General features: G+C 41.0%; 1 protein-coding gene across 5 annotated transcripts in view; it reads left to right on the plus strand.

Annotated features, from left to right (window-relative positions):
• The window catches only part of KIZ (kizuna centrosomal protein), a 116,677-nt gene extending 103,046 nt beyond the window's left edge, over positions 1-13,631 (plus strand). For all 5 annotated transcript variants that reach the window (XM_006097530.3, XM_014463293.2, XM_014463294.2 and 2 more), the window contains 4 exons: positions 3,203-3,304; positions 6,283-6,376; positions 11,526-11,569; positions 13,483-13,631. In XM_006097530.3, coding sequence (XP_006097592.1) covers positions 3,203-3,304; positions 6,283-6,376; positions 11,526-11,569; positions 13,483-13,586 — 344 coding nt within the window. In that variant the 3' untranslated portion in view covers positions 13,587-13,631. The remainder of the gene's footprint in view (positions 1-3,202; positions 3,305-6,282; positions 6,377-11,525; positions 11,570-13,482) is intronic.
• Positions 13,632-18,052: the final 4,421 nt, after the last annotated feature.

Below are 18,052 nucleotides of genomic sequence, written 5' to 3' on the forward strand. Positions count from 1 at the left end.
TTCTATTTCTTTTTATTTGTAGATTTAGAAGTATTTTAGCAGGTGTACATTTGCATATAAAAGAGAATAAAAGATAAGAAGTTGAGGCTTTTTCTTTCTTCTCATCATCTCTCCCCTACCTCCCTTTATGCAGTGTGTTTCACTTTGTTTCTCTAGCTGTTTCCATTCTCTAGACACAAAATGCATATTAAAAAAAAAAAAGCAGTCTCAGAGATCCATTACCACTTTGTAGGAAGATGGCTGATTGGGTTCTGCTAGCTTATGTAAGGAAGTAGGAAAATATTTTTATCTAATTGTGTTATCAGTCTGGAATTAACGGCAAGGGTAGATTTTAACTCCCCGGACCCTTGCCTTATTTTTTGTTTTAAATGACAATCTTTTTTACTTTTTAAACTAAATCTTGACACAGATTTAAATATGTAATAACTGCTTGACTGAGAATCCAGAACCTAAAGCTGGATCATGCAAGCATGCTTGTTTCTGTGTGTACTGGAACATTCTAATTGAAAATAACTATACTCTATCTGTCTGCTCTCTGTCTATGAGTCTGTCTTTATTTTGCTTGGTAGTTCAGTTTGTTCATTAAATTCCACATATGAGTGAAATAATTTGATACTGGTCTTTCTCTGACTGGCTTATTTCACTTAGCAGGCAAACAGCTCTAGTGGGGAAAGGGTGTTGGGGGGAGTGGAGGGATTGAGCAAAAAAGAAAAAAAGAGAGAGAGAAAACTCATGGACATGGACAGCAGTGTGGTGATGGAGGGTGGAGGTGGAAGAGGGCATAGAGGGGATAAATGGTAATTGGAAAAAATTAAATAAAATAAAATAAAGAAAAAAGAGAGAAAAAGAAAGAACTATATTCTTTAGAAATAGTTGTTTTATATAATAATTTTTACTACTCAATAGTTTACTGAGAGTTTGACATTACTAATAAGAGGAAGTGTTTCCCTGGAGTTCTAAGGAGCCACCCAGTCCTCAAATTTACAGACTGAGAGTTTACTTGCCTGTTGAGAAGATTAAAGTATTTTCCCCTTGGAATTATGCACACCTTGTCCCTACCTTGTTTATAGCATGCTAACTTGAACCTCTAGATTTGTTACTTTTGCCCCTTGTTTTTTCATTAATTCACCTAATAACTATGAATTTGCAGCTTTTCAACACTTGATTCTCCACTATCAAAAGCCTGAGCCTGAATTGCCAGAAACCTCAAGATCCTAGCTTTGCCGTTTTGCTTTATGAAGTTGGCCTCCTAGCCAAGTCTTCTAGACTATTCCTGGAGGATGTCTGAATTGTTTGAGCCCCCCCCCACCCCCCCAGCAAAAAGCATACACTTGTGTCCAAAGAATCTGAAATCTGGTCCACTTGATACAGACAGCTACTTAGAAATCTCTAAATAAATGTTGCAGCCTCCCTTGATAATATGTTCTGGGGTCTCTCAACTCTTTCAACGGAGTGAGCTTTTTTAACATCTAAATTAGCTTGGCTGAAGTTTTTCACAATTTTCTTGTGGCACAATAAAAATTGCTCACCATCTAGTTTCAACGTTGCAAGTACGTTCTGTTCGGCCTGTGCAGTTTTTATTTTTTCATTTACAAAGGCGGGAATCTGGAGAGACGAGGCCCACTTTCCCAGCTGGCTGCAATTGGCTGTAGTCAGAGAATAGCTCTCTGCAGTGGACAGGGCATGGCCCTCCAGCCCTACAAGCTCACCCATCCCGCTGCTCTCACCTGACCAGAGTCACTTTTTATGTGTGGTTCCTGCTTGGCCCCCCACAAGTGTCTGCATTTACAATCCTGCCCTGTCCAGTGTGTTTGTAATATCTGTGTTCTTGAACCCATCTTCCCTTGTTTCTACATAGGATGCTGTTTTGTTATTTCTGTGCTAAAACTAATTCTCCATGTTCCATTCCATCCAGGTATCCTTGAGACTTGAGGTAGTGGGCGAGGTTGTATCTTGGGTCCTTCACGTGATCTTTATGTACTGTTTTCCCCAACAACCTTCTCCCCTTAACTTACAGTGGATGCCATTAGAAGCCCTGCAGGGCTAAGCATGTCTGTCCTGTGGACCCGATCCAGGTCTGGGCTGCTGCTGACCCCTTGGCACACCTCGCTCTGCTCCCTGTGTATGCCCTTTCTGTCCCCACAACAACCTTGGTTAGATTTTTCTCAGCTCTGGGTCTCTGAGCTCATCCTGCTACGACTATTCTTCCTGATGTTCCTGCCATTCACCCAGCCTAGAAACCCCGCACTCAAATGTGAGAGCCTGAGAGGCAGAGCAGGGAGTGCTTCGAAGTAGACAAAGGATGGACCAAAGAATCCGTGCTGTTTCTTCTGGTTCGTTCTGTAGTGGCTTCTGCAAGGCCTGGAGTGGAGAGAAACCATTTACCATGAGTTGACCCACTCAAAATAATGAATAGCATTTGGCCATCTCAGCTAAACTCACACAACTTGTCTTTGAGTCTTGAAAACTGGGTTCAACTAAAATGGTTTTTGTTTGTTTTCAGAGTACCTAAAAGAGGCAGTACAGAAACAATTTTCATGCATTTAAAAAGTATTAATAAAGTGCTTTATTTTTTGTTGTTATCAAATTATATAAGTACCTTATATGTTCTGGATATTAACCCCTTATCAAATATATTATTTCAGTTATTTTCTCCCATTGCATAGCTTGCCTTTTCACTCTGTTGATTGTCTCATTTGACATGCAAAAATTTTAAGTTTGTAGTAGTCCTATTAGACAGTTTTTATTTTGTTGACTGTGCTTTGGTCATCCAAGAAATCATTGACAGCCGAAACCGGTTTGGCTCAGTGGATAGAGTGTCGGCCTGCGGACTGAAAGGTCCCAGGTTCGATTCCGGTCAAGGGCATGTACCTGGGTTGCGGGCACATCCCCAGTAGATGTGCAGGAGGCGGCTGATAGATGTTTCTCTCTCATCGATGTTTCTAACTCTCTATCCCTCTCTCTTCCTCTCTGTAAAAAATCAATAAAATATATTTTTAAAAAATAATAATAATAATTTAAAAAAAAAGAAATCATTGACAAATCCACTGTCCTTTTCTTCTAAGAGTTTAATAGTTTTAGGTCTCACAGTTAAGTCTTTAACCATTTTTGAGTTGATTTTTCCATATGATATAAGGTAAGGGTCCATCTCTCTTTTGCATGTAGATATCCAAATCTCTGTGCCTTTTTTTGTCATCTATAGAAACAAAAGTCTACCAGTGGCTGAAGCAGTCTGCCCTTCAGGATAATGCAGATCAAACTGAGGACAGACTCCAAAAGGACGCTTCTGCCTCACAGCTTCCAGGTGAGCAAGGGCAGATCCAGCCCTTGAAATCAGTGTCTAGGGCAGCACAGGGTGGTGGCCAGTGCTGGGTTCAGGGAAGGGTGGTCATTCTTTGAAGGTTTCTGGAATTTGCTTTGTAACAAACTGTCACTGTCAGAATGAGCCAGTACCTTTCCAGTTGTTAATGAACACGAGTTTGGAAAAGTCTTCCCTCCTGGATACATTCTGGCCCCTCAAGGTGATGGCGCTTACAGACCTGGGACTCTGCCTGCATGCACACGAGAGCAGCGTGTCCCTAAGTGCCACAGGAGACACTTCCGGTTCCTTTTCTTCCCACATCTTCCAATTTCCTAAACGTCAATGGGAGCAACATCCTAGGCTACCCAGAACGTTGAGGTATTTGGGGGTTCTTTAGATGAAAAGACTAAATCCCAGTAAAAACTGGTTTTAAGCTTAAATGTAATTTTGACAATCTGGGATGTTTGTTTCTCTGTTTTCTAATATTTTATTGTATTTTTATAATTTTCACTGGTTTTTATTTTATTACACCTTTTTTTTAGTATAAGTCACCTCAGTTCCCTCTGTGAAAATAAATGGATTAATACTGAAGGATGTACACTTTAATGTTACTTTTACATAAGACACCATACCATTATTTGTATCTATCAGAATGAAAAATGATCTTTTTAAATATATTTTTATTGATTTCAGAGAGGGAAGGAGAGGGAGAGAGAGATAGAAACATCAATGATGAGGAAAAATCATCGGTCGGCTGCCTCCTGCACGCCCCCTACTGGGATTGAGCCCACACCCAGACTTGTGCCCTTGATCGGAATCGAATCCAGGGCCCTTTGGTCTACAGGCCAATGCTCTATCCACTGAGCCAAATTGGCTAGGGCGAAAAATGACTTCTTAATATCACATGATTTCCTGTCCATATTCAGATTTCCCAACTGTCTCAAAGATGTGTTCACCAGACAGACACTTTCTTTGAGAGACACACTTAATGGTACATCAGACTTGTCTTTGAAGCTATTTCCTAGTTCATTGTAATGTTAGAATCGGTTGCTGCAAAATTTATTTTGGTTGTTTTGAGGATTCAGTGAGACACTGTAGCTTAAATACCCAGCCCTGTGCCTGTTGGAGAAAAGCCTCCTGGAGGGCTGGCGTGTGGTGGTGGTGGCGGTGATTTGAACTCCGTGAACATGAGACATTGTAGTTTGTTGAGGTATAAAACAGGGCCTCTGCCCGCAATAGAGGTCTTCCTCACTTTGGAGAGATAGAGCACTGTGAGCCCTTAAATGTTTGCTTTTCATCTCCTTCTTCACATTTGAGTCACAGAATTAGAACCCAGGGAAACTTATTCAACCCCCTCATTTTATAAGCGAGGCCCCAAGAAAGTAATGTCTCTTTCTGAGCATGATAGCTGGTTAGCAGACATACACAGGTGACTCCACAGATTTGTTATTGGTAAGTATACTTTGGATAGTTCATTGGACAGGTTCAAAGGACGAGTAAATATGATATAAGTTGTAGTCTGTTGGATGTGTATCAAAATTATAGTATTAATGTGTTAATAATTAAACATATTTTGTTAATTCATTCGTAAGTGAAGTGATACTATATGGGTTTTGTAATCAAGTATCCCTAGATTCAATTTTCTCACTCTACACTTAAAATTACACTACGTGTTTGCAACATTCTAAATTGTCATCGTTTGGATCTTCTTAGTGCTTCTAATAGTGTTGGCAGTCATTGTAGTTAGATACTGCCTCTGCTATTTCTTTTGCATTTTGGTCATGCATTACTTTTTCCTTCTCATTCTCACTCTGATCCTGGGGACCTCTCTGAGCTCCAAAAAGAAGCAGGAAGTAGGCTCAGAGGGCAGAGGGAAATGGAAGCCAAGTACTGTGTTAAACTTCACAGCACGGTTCCAGGTGGTGATGGGCATGTGCACTCTCAACTCAGGAGCCACCCCCACGTCTAACTATTGAAGAAGCAGTGCATGTTTTAATTACTTTCTACACCAGATGTCTTAGTTTTTTTGTCTCTGGACCTGTCTCTAAAGAAAGCCACTTACACCGGGTGCCTTTGTTTTCATATCTGAAATGACCAGGTCCTGGTAAGCACCTGCAGACCTGTGCAGGCAGCTCATGGACAAGTTATCAAGAGAATCCCTCTGCTACAGAGGTTCTATGCAGGCAAGCAGATTACGGTGCAGAAAGTCAGCAAATGCCTTTTGCTGAGCTGCCCTGGCACTCTCTATCTGTGATCTTGGGCAACTGCCAGTTAAGAATCAGACTTGTAACAAACACATCCAAGGCTGATGACTCCCAGGAGGCACAGGTCAGGAATTGCCCCACAAATTGGGGGCATCACGGGGTTTCCCCAACTCCAGGGGAAAGGTGCATTGTGCATCTTCCCCATCAACCTTTTCAGGCTGGTTAAAGAGTGGCCTTGACGGTTTTCAGTGGAGATTCAGTCTCCTCTGCAAGATGCAAAAATAGAGGATTTGGCAGAGGCACTTTAAAAGGTGGGTGGTGTGGGCAGCTGTCTCCAGGAGTGTCAGTTATTTCTGAGACCTGGTTCCTTGCACCCATTAAGCTGGTGCCTGTGTGTTATAATAATGTGAATTATCCAGAGCTCGATGCCATAGTGGGGATCCATGTGCTTACCCGTGCATCTTGATCATTTAAAATGGTGTTCTTTGAATGATTTTATTGTTCACTTTTTGTGGCTTCTGTGTTTCACTGGGAAACCCCCCCCCAACACACACACACACACATACACACACACACACACACACACACACACACTTCTTTTCAGTATTCTACCAATGTGTTATTTCTTGCCTCAAAAGCGCCCTTGCTTTCTGTGGCTTGAGCAGCATCTTCCTCTGTTGACATTTTAGCAAAGTTATTGTGAGGCCCCTTCTTTCTTCGTTGTGTCTGTTGCTGTGTGGAGGCTAATGCTCCCTCTCCTGTTGGTGCTTGTCACAGGTTTGAACATTGGCGGTGGTACATTGAAGACGACAACTAACAAAATCACATCGGAAACTAGTTTTTCATCTAGCGAAAGAAGTCCTTTGTCAAGGTAAAGTCGTGAAAGCCTTTCTGAATGGTGGCAACAAGAAGAGAAATGTCACTACGCAATGAATCAAACTTCAGCTACATGTTATTTTGTTGTGTGACTTGATGGAAGGTTCTGGTTCTGGTGTTTATCTAAAATAACAGTTGAAACTTCAGTCTACCTTTGAAAATGTTTGCACCAGAACCAAGTATTGTTTTGCAGCTGTTGTTTCCGTGGTTTAAGACTCAATTGACACCTCAGTGAACCACAAATTAGCGTCTACAGCTGCTCGCAGTAGGGCTGCTTAGAGACCACACAATGGAAAGGGGCAGAGAAAACATCGGACCTTAAAGGAAATAAAGTGGCCTGTTTCTTCTTTCTGAGACAGCTGATGTACATACAGCATTGCTGGCTATTTGTTTTTGTACTCCTCTTTTGTACTAAGTATTTGGGCTACATTATACTTTCCTTTTCTATCTTTTCTTCCTTATTTTCCATAAAGAACAAAATTTATTTCTTCACATTTTTTTTAACTGTAGCACGTTAAGTTTTTCAAGCAATGATAAGTGAGTTGTGTGCTGGATTTGTCATCAACATAAAATGCTAATCGTGCAGTGGCATGAGTCAATTAGCAAGAATTTATAGATGGGAATAGAAGCAAGCATCTGATGAAGTACCTTCCTTTTTGCTTTGGGATGAATATCATTTAGAAGTTACTACAAGTTTCCTTTTGTAGTAACATTTCTCATTTAAAAAGTCCTTTGGATGATTGCATTACATTTGAATTAACTGCTTAGCCCAAATTTTAAAACAGGAACTTCACATTTCTGGTATCCCATAAGATAAAGTGATTTGATCCAGGAATAATAGTGTTTTTAAAATGAAAAAAAAAATGTTTTCATTTATATTTTAAAAAACATTACAATATTTTTAGGACTTGGAATATATTTTTAAAAGAATGATATTTTGAAATTGAATTCTGCTTTTAGAAACCTGGTAAGTTTAATTTTAGGGAATTACTCATGTAGTTATCAGAAATTATTATCTTTAATACCTGGATTTTCATCCATGTTTTTGATGTAAGTATAAGATGAATTATGGGTCAGGAAGTGTATTAAAGTATTACATTTTTATGATTATACTATAAATTCAAATTTTAGGTCTTCTAAAAGGAATTTTAAAAGACAAATTCTACAGGTAGTTTTTAGCATTTAATGTTACAATTTGGTATAATAATGCAAGCATTTAGTTTTTAAAGATGGTTAGAAATGTTTGTTTTTATTATATTTTGGAGGCATTAAAAACCCAATCCTTCTTAAACTTTCTTTATATGTATTCTTCAGGCAATTTTTAAATACATTCAGAAAGCAGTTGGATTCTACAGAACATTTTCTCAGCCTGATCATTTCATGTCTTACTCCTATATTTCATTATAGAAAGCAGTCTTTTTTCTTTTTCAGTTTGAGTCAGGGACCTTTTGTTATTACTGTTTCTTCTGCATGAAATTAATTTCCTAAATAAATTACAAGTAATCACATCACCCCCTTTAAGAAAAAAACATTCCGCACGGAAGCCTTGTTTCTAATCCAGTGAGGAAAAGGTCTGGGCGCCAAGTCGTGGGTTGGATGTTTCTGGTTTTGTTCTTGTGCTGGGTGAGTTGTTGTTAATACGCCACCCTGGGCTTTGGAGAGCTCTGATTTTGCTGTTTGTGCCTGAATTCACTGAAATTTCTTAGAGGCTTACATTTAAAGATCCCACTTACTACAGTCACTCCTCGTGCTTTATTGCTTTTACAAGTGGTCTCGAAACCAGTACTTGAGAATAAACATAACAGTGCAGTGCTGCTGTAGCACTTTTAAAAATTCTTCTTTGCTCTATTTTGTCAGTGAGCTGATGAGCAACCTCAAAAAAAAAAAAAAAGAACCCGCTGGACCTAAAAAAAAAAAAAATGGCTTCCTCTGATGTCCTAGAGACAATAATTATGATGTGCTAGTTAAGCCCAAACTACAGCTGAGGGATTTTACTTTAAAGCAGTGGCTTGGGCGCAAAAATACATTTATAGCTCTTTGTCTGCACCTCATTATGTGTGGGCCTGATTCATTAAGTAATTGGTTTGCAGTTGTTTACATGAGTATTAAGGCCTTCTTTTCAGCCGCCTTTGAGAGATACATTGTGCAAATGTTGCCTGCGATGAATGCAGAATGAGGGCCAGAGGGTCCGTCCTATTGGCTAAACAGTGCACTCTGTTGAAAAGCCAGAGAAAGGGATTGGGTGCTGCTTTGCATAGCAATGGCTTTCTTAATAAGCGTTACAGATTAATACACACAAGCTATAAAAGATGCAAAGAGATACTCTTAGCACATTTATACATGCTCATTTCATTGTGATGGTGGTGCGGTCCGGGTGCTTTCATATTCCATTTTTCAGAACAGCAGCTTCAGTGCATGAGCCGTAATAGAATCCGATGTTTATTGTATTATAAATCACAGGCAAGCAGGCAGATCGGCAACAGTTTATTATTAAAGATTCTTTCAGTGTAAATCTTTTTCTACTATTGTATTTGCTTCGGCAAAATCATTTTGTGGTTGAGTGGGGATGAAAGGCATAATGTACGAAGGAGTGAGTCCTAATAGGAAGCTGTTCTCCGCGTAAAGACCACTTGTTCCCTTTTGTTCAGGGTGCATGCCAGAGCTTCCTCTCCTCTGCAAACATTGTCTTGCTTTACCTTCCCCGGGAAGCCGTTTTCACGCTCCCAGATCCATTTATTCAGTGGAGAGTATATTTTAACAGCCTGTCGGGTAACTTCAGTTTACTGGTTGGATCGAGATAACATTTTACCGAAAGAAAAGGATGTGTGCTTACAACTTAATTGCTGGGGGGAAAGGTAGCAGAGGTCACCCAACCATCGCAGGGACCCTGGCAGAGCCTCCTTGGGTGGCATTCTGTACCAGCCCTGCAGCTACAGGAGCGGCCAAGGGAGGGCGCCAGGCTACGGCTGATGCTCTGGGGACCGTGGTGTCTCTCTTCTTGCCTGGTCACTATGCCATTTCCTCCTGGGGCGATAAGAAGATCACAAAGAAAGAAAAATGATGTTTTCCTAGATGCGCTTTAGGTTCTCATATAAAAGCCCCCATCTGCATCTCTGGCTTAGCAAATCTTGCATTCTCCTTAAATTCTACTGAATTAGCAGTTTCCTAAATAATCCACATGCTTTTCATCGTAAACTAGTATACTTCTCTCTTTTCTACACAGAGCACAAAAGAACAATGGCTTGATTAGCCAAATGGAAGGAGTTAGTTAACAAGTTGACCCCAGGCAGCTAAAAAGCAGGGTCTGCTGCAGGGCTCCTGGCTAACCATCAGGGGGCGCTCAGACTTTGTTGAATTAGGCTGTCTCAGACTTTGGTCTGCCTCTGAAACTTAAAATTAGTATTTATAGATTTGCTGGCATACCCATTGGGATTTTTTTCTGGATTATTTTTTGCCTTCTGCTTTCCAGAATCAGTCTCTAGATTCAGTAACAAAAAAATATCCTCAGGTGAGGATTCAAAAAAAGAAAAAAGATCCAGGCAAGAGATGCTGGTTTTGTTGACCAGAGGGTGGCAATGCATAGGGAAAGAGTGAGAATTTTGGAAAGTAATAGGAAGTAACCTGGCAGGACCTAGGCAAGGATGAGGAACCTTTTTTCTGCCAAGGGCCATTTGGATATTTTTAACATCATTCAAGGGCCATATAAAATTATCAACCTAAAAATTAGCCTGCTACATTTGGTCAAGCATTTAATTAACTCACCCCTAATGCCTTGTCAGGACCAGACAAATGATTTCATGGGCTTTATATGGCCCATGGGCTGATGTTCCCTACCCCTGCTACCAGACAATTCAGAGCCTCTGTATGTCCCTGATTCCTTTCAAGCTGCTGTCCCAGTGCTGGAGCTCAGAAGGAGTGAGTCTGAGTAAGTCCATGCAGGTGCCCTTTAAGAGGAACTGCCTTGGACTCCAGCAGTCTCTATCTCCCTCAGCCACACTCCCCATTGGTTTTTATAGCCAGAAGTTATGGGGACTTCTCTTCCTGGCTCTGGAACCCTGGGCTGGGAGGCCTGGTGTAGGGCTGGGACTCCTAGCACCTCAGCAGGGACTTCCACAGCTGAAATATCTCTCCTGATTTTAAACCGCCAATACATGGGAATGGGACCAGCCTGTTCCATGTTTCTGCCCCTCCTATCTATCTCAATGTGGTTTCTTCTTTAAATCCCTAGTTGAGGACTTCCATTCAGCTATATTTTAGGTGGTTCTCATTGATGGTTGTTCTGTGGGTTAGTTGTAATTTTGATGTGGTTGTGGGGCTGAACATTAGAGAATTTAAGTATAATTTAAAAATTGAATGATGCTCCCACAGGAGACTTTTAAATTCATTAAAATTGCAAAAGCTCTTGAAAAGGAGCACTGATGTGGGCATCATATCCCATAGAATCAGTTTCTTGTTTGATTCGCTCTAGCAAACTGCTAGATATTAGATGCATTAGACACTTGCATTTTTATGCATGTGATACACGGAGACTTAAACATGGATTTCTAGGATACTTGTATTTTTTTTCTGCCACATGTTAACATGTTTAACTAAGGAAAGTGAGAGTTTATTTTTAACTCCTTTGTTAAAACGTTAAGTATTGGCTTGATGAAGATAAGTATTTTAACTTCCTCATCAACTTCTTGTATCCTACCATCTTGAACTCCCTACTTCAGGTATTTCTCTCTTTGTCTACAATTGCTAACGCTTTACACATTAGTTTTTTCCAGAGACTGTTGAGGGGAAATCGGCCCTCTGTCTCACTGCCTTGCATTCATTCCCCGAAACAGCACAGTGTGCAGTGCCCCGTGGCACAGGGGGAGGTGGGGGGCGGCGGGGCGGAGTCTGACTCAACTGCTGCAGAGCTAACACTCAGGGGCAGCAGCGATGCTGTCGTAATAGGGACCCTCCCACCAAAGCATCAGCCAACACCTCTGGCCACAGCAGGCCTGACATTTTCTTTTTGCTTTAAAAGTTGGGGAGTAAATGTAAATTTTCTGGCCTTTCAGTGAATAACATGTGCTTCTTCCCTAAGGTGCTTTTTGTAAAAATATTGGTCTGGTTATCTTTTTCTTTAGAACTCAGGTTATTCCTTTATTTTACAGTCATGAAAACAAAAAGAAACTAACTACCAACTTAAAGTCTAAAGGTAAGATAAATAACGAGACCCGATTGCCATTTTCTGTTCTGACCAAAAGGCCTGTTTGTGACGTGTGTTTGTTTTCTGGTGTAAGGGCCATGAAGCTCACCTGTGATCACAAGGGCAGTCCTTGCAGCTCTCCCCGGGGGGATGTTGTCTGTGAGGGGATTGGAGGGCTTCGGTGACAGGGCTGTGACCTGAGAGCACATGGGTGCCATAGGTCAGAAGCATAGCATTTTAATTTGCAAGTATGAATATGCAGGGAGTCCTGACCTCCGCATATAATTGGTTACCAGCACTGTGTTCTACCTGTGAAATGTTTTTTGCCTCTGTCCCATCCTCACTGCCAGTGCCCTGCAAGTACCCACTTCTTAAGACATGAAGGGCTCTTGCAGAGACTCAAACTGGTTTTTTAACATCCTACCTCTTCCCAACTCCCGACTGTCCCACCAGCATCTACAACCTCATTTAACCTTCTTACCTTCCTGATTAAGAATTGCCAATGCCTTCCCACCATCTACAGGATAAAGTCTATACTTTCTCCCTTTTTGGTCTGGCCCCATCCCTACTCTCCAGCTCAGCTCTTCCAAGAGTCTTATCCTCATTGAGTCTAATCACAGCCTTATGCTGTGTGCCTTTGCTCATGTTACTCCCTCTCTATAATGTTCCTTTTTCTTTTCCTCAGCCTACCAAGCTCCTATTCAACCTTTAACACCCAGCTTACAAGGAGAGTCTAACCTTCCTTTCACATAGCATTCTGGGATATTCCCTTTTGAGCTTGGTCTCTATCTACTCCTGTCTCCTTAAACCCATTTCTAGTGGGTTATAATTGAGAACATGGATTTGAGTCAGACGACCTAAGTGAGACTCTGGGCTTTGATCAGCCACTGATGATGATTTGGCCAGTTACTTTACCTCTTGCAGCCTCAATTTGATCAGTAAAACAGAGATATTAATACTTACCTTACCAGGTTGGTAGAAGGATTATTGGAGTCATATATTAGAAGGCATCACAGAGCTGACAGGTCATATGTAGATATTGATAGTCATGGAGATTGTCAGTGTAGCAGACAATATCTCCACCACATCCTGAATGATCACTGTGGGGGTCACCTCAACAGTTCACTGGCATGCCCTTGGCCTTCTACATCAGGCAGCTGTGGATCTCCACCTGAGGGCTTTATCTGACCACAGGAGTAGATAAAGCTCCTTTCTCACAGGGCAGCCCAAAGTGCCAGGGAGTAGATGCCCTGGTTGAGAACAACCCTCACACAAGGAGACATGGAAGTTGGTGGATAAATTATCTCACTTCCTTATTCTTTGGACAATTTAAGGAGAGTTCTGCAGTCTCTCAGAGGATCCCCTGTAGGACCACCGCCACCAGCCTTTCTCATTAACAGCCCCTGTGGCTTTCTCTCTTCCCTGTGTCTCTCTCCCAGTTCTCCTAACCCCCATCCTTCTCAGGATTACCTCCAAAATAAACCATGTTACCCAGACCTTTATGCCAGTGTAAACCACCTCTTCTCTTCTCCTCTCTGCTTCACAAGAGTGAAGAACAGAGGGAGATCAAGGTGGAGAGGCAGCTCAGTGAGGTGGTATCAGACCTAATAAAATACCCAGGTAGTCCTGCTTCTGTATTAATCCTGATTTTAAATCCCAATCCTACAGTAAAGAGTTGGAACACAGAAGGGAAAAGAAAGTATTCTGTAAAGTGTTTTCCATAACAATACATAGAACACACTGTAAAATATGTAAATTTGTGCAGTATAGACATGCATTCCAGGTGTATCTGGTTAGGTACATCACATGGTGTCCCTAGGAGGCCTTTTGCAGACCAGTGCTCCAATTAACCAGTCCAGCTAATTAAACCAGGCTAATCAAGGTACCGAGATGTTAAATAGCTGTCTTCTTTTCTCTTCCAGCCTTCTGGGGTGAGTCTGATGACACCAACTCAGAAATTGAAGCTGCTTTACGTCCTAAAGACCATAGCACATCCACGGATGATTTTGATGATTTTTATGACTAATTAACTGTAACTGTTCTTCAAATAAAGTATTTAAACAAATTGAAACCCTGTCTTCATATGTGATTTCCAAAATAAATGAGTCCCTTTAAGTTTTCTAATTGTTTAATATGAAAACTTGGGACCACATTGCTATTCCACTGAAATTTTATGGCATAACTAGAGGCCCGGTACATGAAATTCATGCATGAGTAGAGGGTCCCTAGACCTGGCTGACGATCAGGGCCTATTGGGGCCTTCTGGCTGCCAGCTGGGGCCTTCCTTCATTCTGCACTGCCCCCTGGTGGTCAGCAAAAGTCATAGCAAGTGATCGAACTCTCAGTCTCCTGGTTGAACTCCTGAGGGGACACTTTGCATATTAGCCTTTTCTATATATAGATAGATTATGAAGTAGCATATTCATTTTTCAGTGTTATCAAAAAGCAAAGTAATGAATTCAGTACCCATCAAAATTCAAATTGTTTTCTCTGTAGAAATTGACAAACTGATCCTAAAATCCATATGGAAATTTTAAGGGGCCCAGATTTGCCAAAACAGTTTTGAAAAAGAAAAAGTTGAAGTACTCACACTTCCCAATTTTGAAACCTACTAAAAACTTGCAGTAATTAAGACAGTGTGATACTAAAACAGACATATAGATAAATGAAATATTGATTTATATATAATCTAGAATTGATAATGCAGAGATAAACCCTTACATTTATAATCACTTAATTTTTTAAATATATTTTTTATTGATTTCAAAGAGGAAAGGAGAGGGAGAGATAGAAACAGCAATGATGAGAGAGAATCATTGATTGCCCCCCCCCCCCCCCGCCGCACACTCCCCACCAGGGATCGAGCCTGCAACCCGGGCATGTGCCCCAACTGGGAATTGAACCATGACCTCCTGATTCATAGGTTGACAACGTTCAACCACTGAGCCACACCAGCCGGGCTATGTTCATTTAATTTTTGATAAGAATACCAAGACCATTATATAGGGAAAGTATGGTCTTTTCAACAAATGATGCTGGGACAACTGGATAGTTTTATGCAAGAGAATGAAGTTGGGTCCCTGCCTTGCACTGTATACAAAAATTAACTTCAGATGGATCAAAGATCTAAATGTAAGAATATAAAACTCTTAGAAGAAAGCATAGATATAAATCTTTGTGACCTTGCTTTAGATAGTGGTTTCTTAGCTATGACACCAAAAAGCAATAGATCAAACTAGATAAATTGGACTTTACCAAAATTAAAACTTTTTTTTTTTTACTATAAAGGACACCACCAAGAAAGCAAAAAGACATTTGGAGGCAGTATGGTGAAGCGGAAGGGAACTATCAAGAAATTCATTCAGGCCTTAACCAGTTTGGCTCAGGGGTCCCAGGTTTGATTCTGGTCAAGGGATGTACCTTGGTTGCGGGCACATACCCAGTGGGGAGTGTGCAGGAGGCAGCTGATCGATGTTTCTCTCTCATCGATGTTTCTAACTCTATATCCCTCTCCCTTCCTCTCTGTAAAGAATCAATAAAATATATTTTAAAAAAAGAAAAGAAAAGAGAAATTCATTCAGTATCGGCTCAAGATGGCAGTGGAGTAGGTGGATCTTGCTTGAAACTCCTCCCAGAACCAAACTGGAAATTAATTTATTTAATTGGCCCATATTTTCCTTTTTATATGTGTACAACAGTGGGATGATTTTTTAAATTTTTAAAAATCATAGTAAAATACACATAAAATTTACCATCTTAGCCATTTTTAAGTGTACCATTCAGTGGCATTAAGTACATTCACACTATTGTGTAACGATCACCATCCCCAGAATTCTTTTCATCTTGTACAATTGAAGCTGTACCCACTAAACAATAACTCCCCATTCACAGCCACTCTCCACACGTCATACAAGTAGATCTGATTGGTAGGACCTACCTAAATCACAACGAAGCTTCAAGGGAATCTAGAAAATGTAGTTTTTAGCTTTTCAGGTTCTGATGACAATGGCTCTGTGAGCTTCTGGTAAGGCCATAGCAAAGCATACAAGCAGAGGCTAGAACTGATGTTGAGCATCATTCTACCGTATCTATTGTTAATATCTACCAGTACTAGTCCTGGAGTATAGTATGCTGGGGGATGGTTTTTCTAAACAGGGAAACCATATCTAGAGGTGAATTCTTTGAGTTTGCAACACCAAAGTCGACCTCACTTTACTGTCCCTGTAACTCCCAAAAGAAGCCTATGCAGGGTCTCCCATCAACAGTGGGAAAGGACATTCTCCAGGCATAAACACCATCAGGGCCAATCTGAGCTGAAAACTTCACACAGATAAGAGCCATGAAATTTCCTGCATTTGCTGCCACTAGGACTTGGCCATCCTTGAACTTCTCGTCTCTTTGAATTGCTTTTCTAGTTGCACTTCCTTTTTAAATGGTCAACATGCCACTGTGTCCTCCCAGACTTTCCTCATTACCATGTGGTTTCATACCTTCGGCATTCCATTGTGTTACTGACTGATGAGATTTTTAAGGCCCAGTTCTCTATTTGTGACAGCTTGTGAGTTCCCTCATCCTTTTCCTTAACAAAAAAATGAGGGGACCAAACAACTACACATACTAACAGCTTTCATCCAATTCTCAAGCTTTCATCCACTTTCGGTATTCCTGTCACTAGCAGTTGTGGCAGCAGCAGAGTGCTTTGGTGACAATCGGATTTTGATGTATCAAACTGGCAAAAATACATAAAAGAGGATGGCACTAATTCTAGGCCCAGATGCAAGCAGATAAGGATTATGTTACACAAGAACTTACCCCAAGTGAGAGAACCAGAATGCATCCAATTGAAAGACCTACTAGTTAGTGTTCAGCAGCCAAGATTTCAAGTCTAACTGCCTTGGGTAGTGGTTTTATATGTTTACCTCAAATCATCCGGAAATCTCTGGCTCCTTAAGGTAGCTCCCTTAACATTTTATACCTCCCACCACTGATGTTTTCCATTTCCTCGGGCCAGTCCAGTCATTGACACAGAGGCTAATATTTGATGACAGATGGCTCTGTGAGCTTCTGGTAAGGCCATATTTCACTTCGCAATGCCAGCAACGACCGAATTCCTCTAGAGTCTTATTTATTATGCTATTATTGTGCACAAACTCATTAGATGTAAAACATTCTGCCAGTCAACTTGATCCTGCTCTTCCCCAGCTGTCACACTGGCAGCTCAAAGATGATGACAGATGATACTGATGGGCAATACAATTGCCATCTCCGCATTCCCAAATTTAATGCTGGATGCTCCTTGACCAAGAGAATGTGCTAGAGAAAAGAGCAAGGGGGCACTGTGTAGCACCCTACAGTTTAATCACCATGGTAGTTTACCAATGGCATTCATAAGGCCCCTTGGCCAGGTCTTCCCAGCACTTGCAAGCATATTTATGGCAACTATATGAATTAACTGAAATCAAACTATATCCTATGTCCCGGTGCCATTAGAATGCTATCACTCCTGCATCCTGGTCCGAATTCTTGGCAAGGACTAGTTCTTTCTCCCTTTCCAGGTAGGCCTGCATCAGTCTCAATGCTCAAACATTTCTCATAGGCATTTTTGCATAATATAAGAAGTAACCATTATTCAATCACTCATTTAACAAGAGCATTTATTCTGGAGTACTTGATATGACCTAGATACTATGCCAGGCCAAATATACAAAGAGATGAATTTGGTGTGTATCCCTGTAAATTGTTTAGGTAATGTTTTAGCTACTGTGACAAATAGGCCCCCAAATACAGTAGCTTTTAATATATGAAAGTGTATTTCTTTCTCATCAGCAGCCCCAAGTTTGGCAGGTGACTTTGCTCTTGCACATTAAAAAATCCAGGTCCTTCCCATTTTGCTCCTCCTCCATCCCCAGGCCATTATCCTGGTCTGCATGGCCAACCTGGGTGGTAGTCACTAGAGGAGGGAAAGAGCTAAAGTCCTAGGAAAGGGATTTCCTTTGAAGAAGTGGCATGGGAATTTCTCACATTCCACTGGTGAGTACTTAGTTATGGAACCTAGTCAGACCATTAACAACTTTTTTTTTTGCATGAAGAAAAACAATACACACAGGCATACACACACAGTTATAATTCCTGGTTTGCACATTATCTGGTCCCGAAGCCAAATAAGTTCACAAGTTTCTTATTGATGCTGCATGGAAGGTTCTTAAAGGTGCTTGGTGAGCTTATATTGCCTTTACATCATGTGGATAGTCATTATTTTAATTTAGTAAATGCAAAATGTTTACAGGAACTTCCAAAGGTTATTCATGATCTCAATCCTTTAAGGTGGAGTCCTTTTCCTCTGAGTCCTCTGCCTGGAAGGAAGGGGCCATGGCCCTTGGTTTAGATGGTTCCTCCCCTCCACCCTTTACCCCCGGAAACCTTCAGAAACAGAATCCTGCAGGAGCCCCACGGGCCATCACTAGGACCTTGGAAGTCACAGGTAAATGTTTC

This window comes from Myotis lucifugus, unplaced genomic scaffold, assembly GCF_000147115.1.
Source record: "Myotis lucifugus unplaced genomic scaffold, Myoluc2.0 scaffold_205, whole genome shotgun sequence".
NCBI classification, from domain to species: Eukaryota; Metazoa; Chordata; class Mammalia; order Chiroptera; family Vespertilionidae; genus Myotis; species Myotis lucifugus.